The 8,574-nt window shown below is 43.4% G+C and overlaps 1 protein-coding gene across 1 annotated transcript in view; it reads right to left on the bottom strand.

Moving 5' to 3' along the window:
• The window catches only part of LOC106813583 (E3 SUMO-protein ligase RanBP2-like), a gene marked incomplete in the record, with an annotated part of 87,967 nt that overhangs the window by 49,561 nt on the left and 29,832 nt on the right, over positions 1–8,574 (bottom strand). The window contains 2 exon segments of the mRNA XM_014817760.1: positions 2,620–5,866; positions 6,116–6,334. Of these exon segments, the coding sequence (XP_014673246.1) occupies positions 2,620–5,866; positions 6,116–6,334 (3,466 nt within the window).

Genomic DNA, 8,574 nt, shown 5'->3' with positions numbered 1-8,574 from the left:
TGCAACCATTCGGATTCCGAGGCGGACACAAGGATCTTACTGCATCTGGCACATGTCGCAGAGCAGGGGCATACAACAGCCTATGTTCGCACGGTGGACAGCGATGTCGTGGTTTTGGCAATCCGGTTTTTCGAGACCCTCGGCCTATCAGAGCTCTGGGTGGGGTTCGGTACTGGTAAAAAGTACCGTGATATTCCAGTCCATACCATCGGCTCCAATCTCGGTCCTTCAAAGTCCTTGGCACTACCCCTCTTCCACAGCCTAACAGGATGTGACACGACTTCACAGTTTCTTGGATGTGGCAAGAAGACCGCCTGGGCAGCCTGGAAAAGCATGCCGGACCTCACCGACACACTAGTGGCTCTCACACGCGACCCTGACCTCTTCAGTCTGGTGTCTGTACATATGCAGCAGATCGAACGCTTCGTGGTACTCATGTACAGCAAGGGGTGTGGCGCAGCTGGTGTCAATGAGGCCAGGCATCGCCTCTTCACCACTGGAAGCAGATCACTGGAAAATATTCCACCTACCCAAGCAGCACTGTTCCAGCATGTGAAGCGAGCGTTACTACAGGCACATTTCTACTGGAGTCAGACCACCTCGGTCCAGCAAGAAATTCCTGACTTCAGTGAGTGGGGATGGCACAAAGATGGCACCAGTACATGGCAACCACTATGGACCACTCTCAGCGACGCTTCAGTGGCATGTGCCATTCTCTTGCACTGCGGCTGCCTCAAGGCATGCACAGGAAGGTGCAAATGCAACCGCGCCGGTGTCCGATGTACAGCCCATTGCAAATGCGAAGGTGGGTGCGTTAATAGCGAAGATGACCAGTAGTAATACTTTAGTCTAAATTACTTTAATAAAAATTGATTCCTGAATAATCTTTGTTTATTTTTTAGTAGTACACTGCTGAGCTTTGACCTTTGACCCCAAAATGTGGTCACTATGTCCTCAAATCGCCAAAATAAGATCAGAATCGGATTCTCAGAGGCCACAAATCCCTAAAAAGTGGTATTATGTCTAATTCTTAGTGTTTAATGTTTTTTACCTATAATTGACGTACGATTCACCTCTCGGTCAAGTGACCTCTATCGTGACCCTGACATGCAATATTGCCTCAAATCGTTCAAATAAGGTCAGATTCGGGTTACTCAACCCCGGAAACCGATAAAATGAGGTGCTGTTTGTATATATTGACAAAAAAACACTAAAAATGACATATTTGACCCAAAAATGACCTTTAGGGTGACCTTGAGGGGTGACCTTGACCTCAAATCACTGAAGTAAGATCAGAATCAGATTCCCAGACCTTGAAAACCCCTAAAAAGTGGTATTATTTATGATTATAGATCTTTTGGATGTTTAACTAGATTGCCCCCCCAACCCGGGTGGTGGCCATATTGGAAATTGCCAATATGGCGGCCCCGGGGGGCGCCCATTCCGGCGCCCGCCAGAAATCGAAAAAGTATGGTATGGGCAACATCTGGGCCAAATTTGGTGCTTTTGGAAGAATGTGAACCAAAATATCCCTAACACCCCTGACTATAACCCTTCTTCTTGTAGAATATATAGTGGTGTCAAGACAGAACTGTTATGCTGATTAATAGGATGTTAGGCCAAATGGGCAATTTCGAAGTCTTGGTAAATACAACCCCAACCACGAGGAATGATTGCTGCAACATATGTAAAATCAGCTAAGAGTTTCAGCTGTAAAATATGTTGAAAGAAGTATATAAACCTGATCTCACTGGATCAGGGACCGGTGGATTATTTTAATGTTAGCATAGACAAGTAGTAAGAACATTATAATAATTAGTTTGAGTACTCTCACATTTCTTAATACAACACAATTTTGTATCAATAAATAATACATTAATAATTAATAAATGTTACATTGATGAATCACTTTTCTACGTAATCTATTTGAAATCAATGCTTTGTGTACATCGTATTTTCTTATTTTGTGTTTTTAAGTCAAGATAGTGACATTAAACGTTCATGAATACTACAGATTATTGGTTTGCAGTCAGTAAAAGAGCTACGACAAATATACCCATGTTTTTCCATTTCAACAGTAGAGACGACTGGCATGTTTTTTTGGCACACCTAAGGTTGATTGGCAGGGCTGCTGCGTGCAAGCTGGCAGCTGGCTTTTTGGCAACATACAGCTAACACATGGGTCAATTGTGTTAGCATGCATGCCACATTTCCTCACTATGCTCTGATTAAAATCACATGCACTAACAGTACCTGCAAATGCCAGACCCGGTTCCTTTAACCACTATTAAATGTTTGTCATTACAATGTCGCTCAAACATGGCTTGCTTGGCATGAAGAACATTTCACCCAAGAAAATAAAATTACATATCATTATGCAAAAGCAACTTTTACTTGACTGAAATTTTAGCTCATGTCTACTTTATCCTGGAACTGCCTATGTACACTTCAAACGCACAGACACATAATCACGCACATACACATTATAAAAAATAATAGTTTGTGAACTGAAAATGAAAGTGGAACTCAATATCATATAAAATGTAATGAACTTTAAACTGAGCATCCGAATTGTGAGAGCAGTTGCAACGAGACTTCATAAATATTAGTATATCGCACCTTCATCAGAAAAGAAACTCTTTTCTGCTGCTCCAAATGTGAATCCAGGGAAAGAGCTTGGCTTTCCAACACCAAACCCTCCAAACGCTGACAGTGAGGCGGGTGCTTGGTCGTGAGTGAAATCTGGATGTCCAAATAGTGACCGAGTGGTGGAAACACTTTCTTCCATGCTGGTGCCACCGGACGGTAACTGAGTAGATGTTATGCTCTGCCCGAAGCTGGATCTAGCGAACGATGGGCCAGTTTTGCTAGGCAGTGTTGCAAACTTGTTTCCAAATGATAAGGGGTCTGATGCAACACCAACCTCTTTTGTCTGTGCTAAATTGAACGAAAATGAAGACAGACTGCTCGAACTCAGGCCTTTAACAGGAATGTCTGGGCTTGCACTGGTGTCTTTGGTGATTAACTCACCACCTTTATTGTGTTCCGTCATCAGTGCTCTGCTCCCTATCTCCAGTTTCCCGCCCTCACCTGCTATGTGCTGTTTGGCATCCTCAAAGGACTCACTGAAGGCCATTGCTATCTGCGGCGACTTGAAGCGAACAGCAAACTTCTCTGCCCGAGGTACGTTGTCGGCATGGTCAATCGCACACCACATCCATGAGCGTTCATCATGCTCCAAAAGTGCCATGTCAGCCTTCACGTAGTGGTTGCACGCAATAGTCAGTATGCGTTCGCGTCGCATCAGCACACGCACTGTGTGGAGTTGCTGATGCAGCAACAACTTGATGTCGCCGATACCACGTTCCTTCCACTCACCGTCCACATGACGAAAAAGCTTGGCCCGATGCGAAAACAGTAACTTCTCCTCCTCCTCCCCGGTCACGACCTCGACCTTATCGGGCAGTGGGATAAGCGGTTCAAAGTGAATGTGGTCACTCTCATTCTCACTATGGTAAAGCTCACTGTCATCCCGTCCCGGTGACTTGATCGGACTGCCTGGACTTTCAGGATTAGAGGCAGGCACGCTTGGCGACTGTACGCCACTGAACTTGAACTCAGGTGCACTAAGTGAGACGTTCGTAGTTCCGAAGACTGTGGAGCTCTCGTTAGACACCTGAACTGAGTCTTTCTGTGAAGTGGAGCTGATGGTTTGGGCATTCAATGCTTGGTAGGTAACATGACCCGGCTTATCTGTATCCAAGCTGTCTTTACTTGCGTCCCCAGCACCAATTGTGAACTTTACGTCGGACAAATTAAACTGGAACTCAGAGCTGGTTGCATTATTCTTTTCTTCTGTCATACCAAAAGCAAATGTAGGCAGTGCACTGTTCGAAGTAGAAGCTGGCCTATTTACATCCCTTACAAATGAGAAGCCGGATGCAGCTACGGATTTATTAAATGTAAATCCCACTCCTTCACCTGACACATTCACAACTGGCATGCCAGGGGTAGATGTGCTAGGGCTCATTCCACTATTTCCTACATCGAAAGTAAACCCATCGACTCCAACATGTCCACTGCTCACATCACTAGCTGGCTCGGAGGTTGCCTCGTGACTACCACCTGCTCTCGGTGCTTCACAAGCGACACACCATGTGGCAGCACGCGTGTTAGATACTGAACAAACATCACACATCCATGCCCCAGGTTTTGGTTTAAAGAGGTCTGTGAGTGGCTGCTGCAGTTTGTCTGCCTGGTGTGTCAATCCCTCTGCATCCGGTCTAGGCGTTTCACAAGCGATACAACGTTTTGAATCGGCAGAATTGTTTATGTAGCAAGCTGTGCATGTCCAAGAGCCTGGTTTTGGTTTGAATAGTTCAGCTAAGGACGGCTGGGAGGGATCATTTGTTTCGTTATCTAACACACCTTCATCTTCATTAGTGTTTACAGATTTTGTCGCCACCTTGAGGTTATTCTGGCACTGATAGAAAATGTCATTGAATTCGTGAGCGTGCTGTGCAGTCTTAAACTTTGCTGCATAAAACTCCTTCTTGCCCTTGTCTTCAGAATGGTCTATGCAGTGCCAACACCACTTTGTGTCCGAGTCATCCACAGGATTCAAAGTCATTTCTGGTGTGATATAGTGATTTGCACACAGCTTATGTACTTGTTCACGACGCATGATGACTCTGCAACGGCCATGCACTTTATGTTTGAGGATCTTCAGCTCGCCAATGCCACGCTCTTTCCATTCCTTTGCCTCAAGATCAAAGCGATATAGCTTCGCGCGCACACCAAACTGCTTTGACTCATCCTCTTCACCTGTTTTCACCTCGACGAGAGCTGGCAGGGGCATGACTGGGTGAAAGTCTCCTGTTGGCTCAAAGTCGCTAGTATGCTGATCGTCAGCAGCTGTAGGGGAAAACAGCTGGTTGCCTGCACCCGGAAATCCAGCAAAGCTCTCCGACTTCTGAAAGCCATGATCCGTCGTATCAGTGCCAAGCTTCGCTAGGGCCGCAAAGTCGAGGGTGGTATCAGCACCCAAGACAGGTGCTGGAAGATTCATGGTAGCCTGTCTGCCGTTATCCCCGTTTGCATTCGTATCATTTCCCATCGGAAACATGAAGCCTGCAAAGGGGCTAGGCTTCGGAGCAGTGTCCGATTTTGACTTCTCTGCTGACGGCTTGACACGGGGGCTGTCGACCTCCCCTTGTATCTTTGGTGGCGTTGAGAAACTGAACCCACCAAAGATTTTATTGGTATCATCATTTTCATGCTTGTCCCCATCACTAGCAGCATTGGTTCCACCTCCCTGCTCTCCTAGGACACTAGGTGAAGTGCCACCGGGAGAGCCTGTTCTTGCTGTGTCTGGCTGGGTTTTGTGGTATGAAAAGCCCTGCACAGCTGTAGGAAGTGTTGCAGGTGTAAGAACGTCGGCGTTCTTTGAATCAGAAACCTCCGATGCCTGCTGTGTGCTGAGCATAAACCCACTAGTTGTTAATACAGATGGCTTTGGGGCACTGATCACACCTAAAGGAACATTGCCAAACATGAGGCCACTTGTCACAGTTCCAGAAGCAGTTCTGCTGACTGCTGAGCCACAGCTGAAGCCAGTAGTCGTTATTGCACCAGCAGGGTTCACAATGGGCGTCCCTTGCATGATCGAACCAGCTATCTTGCCCGCCACTGGCATGCTGCCTGGCTTTGGTGTCATGCAAGCGATGCAACATGTCTTGTCAACTGAGTTGTGGATGTAGCAAACCTCACAGTTCCATGAACCAACCTTCGCTTTGAATTTATACCCAAAACCAGTTGAGGGTAGTACATCTTCTGGTAATGATGGTTTTGGTGATTCCGTTGGTTTCTTGAATACATGGAATTGAAGTATTTTATTTAGGACAGTAATCAGGTAGCAGCAATACACTTCCACACAAATTGTAACATAATAATTCACTGCTAATACAAATGTGTGAAACATTGTAAGCAGTGTGTACCTTTTACACTAAAATGAAACGCGCAACAAAAAGTAGAGTTCACACTGAAACCCTAAAAAATTACAAATGCATTTTAACTGATAACGAAAATGGATATTAAAACAAAGAATGTACAATACCTTATCAGATTTCACCTCGGTGAATTTAGCACAAATCTCAAATACTCGCTTGAACTCGAGAGCAATTTCTGGAGTCTTGAATCGGATGCAAAAATGCTCATTCTGTGGCTGCTCCTCACTAAAGTCTTGCGCGTACCACACCCATGCCTTCCCAGTGCCAGCCATGGCCGAAAGTGATGCTCCAGGCAAAATGTTATGGTTAGCACACACCTTTAAGACCTGCAATCAGAACAAAAGGCCATCCTACTGACAACATGCCTCTATATCTTCCATCTTCCCCATACTAAGTCAAGGCACATAAATTTAAGCCACTATTGAGGACGGCCCCATGAACACGTGACTGAGGCCGCGGCATTACACAGCCTCATTCGAGCTATTGTTCAAATTAGCTCAAAATGTAAACAAAAAGCCATATCGTAGTCCTGCCACCATCTTGAAACGTCATCAGGTTAAATGACAAGGGAGATAAACAAATGCTGCTCGTAGCATTTAGTTATATAGAAATGTGATGCTCTGCGCAAAATTCAGTAGTTTTATTATAGTATCGCGTTAGATTAACGTAAATCAATATGAGTGACGAAGTATTAACACTATATACAGATTGTAGAATCCTGGTCTGTGACGGTTTTGAAGGAGTTTGTGAGGAAACACAGGGCTACATGTGACAGGGACAAAGTAAGAACTTGCTGCCAGGGCATACGTAGCAAATAACTTTAAACAACCTCGTCTATCTACCTATGAAGAAGTTTCCAAACAGAAGCACGGGCACATTAAGGAGCTTCTAAAGACCCCCGATGGTGATATGCCCCATCCTGACTCTTTGAAAAGTGGATGGTTGGATGAAGAGGGAATGTTTGTGGCCTCTGACCTAGCTAAGCTCTAGTAATATAGGTTATAGTACTAGCACTACCTCCGACCATGATCCAGAACATTCAACATTGCTGTTTTTAGACTACTCACCTGCTAGAGAGCACAGGTTTACAGAAAGACTGTAAGAGTACAATTAAGGAGCAAAAAGCTTTGTTATTTTGCCAGTAATTTTAATATGTAACTTTTGTATAACCCCATAATGGCTACATCAAAGTACTGTTTCCTGAGAGCGAATATCTGTCCATCCCAAGGGGTTACCACACAACACTTGGAAGCTGATCGATAAGCAGATACGAGTTATTTCAAGTGCTTGCTGCATGCAGTTGTTTTGCTGGACATGTTAAAATGTATCATATCTATAGTTTATAATATAATTTTAACTTTGGAACACTTTTGAACTCATTTCGTAATAAAACAGCTAATATGAAACTTACAAATATTAATTCATGGAAAGGATGCGTTTCCATGAAATACTATGGCTTATTGCTAAAAGAATGATACATATGTTAGAACCCTGGACAAAGGTTTCAGACTCCCATTTTTTTGGTTATAATATGGTATTTTTTACATAAACCATATCACTGTAATACAGTCTGTATTATCTCCAGCATGTCAATATTTATTAGGTGCTTTTATGTAATGACTAATGTATAGAAAAAGAAAATAATTATATACTATTCTATAACACCTGTGTTGTAAATCACTTCAGCCTTGAGGGAACTTGCAACCACATGGCTGCTATGTTGCTCAAGGTCGACTTTTGTTGGAAACATCAGAGACATGCATTGGGAAACAGCCAGGAAAACATTCTCTCACTGTCATTCCACTGCCTGTCAAGGTTATGCAAATTGCGCAAATATACTTTCACCAAATCAGTTTGGATTTAAAAAAAATCATTCTACAGTCTTGGCAATTTCTGAAATTCACGACACTCTTCTTGAATCTCTAGGTGACTGCCAGCAAAATTACTTGCGCGATATTTCCTGATCTTTCAAAGGCATTTGATACTGTGTAGCATGACATACTTTTATATAAACTTGAACACTACAGATCAATCAGCTCTAGAACATGTTTAAACGCTATCTTACTAACAGGACACTATATACTGCAATTGGGGACCTTCGCTCATCTATTCTTGAAGTGACATGAGGTGGTCCACAAGGATCGATGCTAGGTACACTTTTGTTCTTGGTCTATATAAATGATATCCCATCTAAAACTATGTGTGTTACAAGACTGTTCGCGGATGACAAATACAATACATACATCCAACTCAGACAATACATAGATACTACAACTCTTACTTCTGTATATTAATGATTATGTGCTTGCCTACCCCTAGTTACAATATGTGATCCTAACATAGGGAATATATAAAATATATTTATATATATAATTATAATATATAAAATCAGTATTATACCCAGCTGTTCAATTACCAAACAAAATAGTAAAATGCATCAAGTATGCTAAGCGTATAGATCATGCCACCCCAGTGTATAGAGAACTAAGTTACTGATGTTGATAACATCTATAACACCAAACTGGCAAAATTTCGATACGGTTTCTGTTCCGTCAGTTTGACTCAG

This window comes from Priapulus caudatus, unplaced genomic scaffold (assembly GCF_000485595.1).
Source record: "Priapulus caudatus unplaced genomic scaffold, Priapulus_caudatus-5.0.1 Scaffold794, whole genome shotgun sequence".
Classification (NCBI taxonomy): Eukaryota; Metazoa; Priapulida; class Priapulimorpha; order Priapulimorphida; family Priapulidae; genus Priapulus; species Priapulus caudatus.
This window is presented reverse-complemented; position numbering and strand designations above follow the sequence as displayed.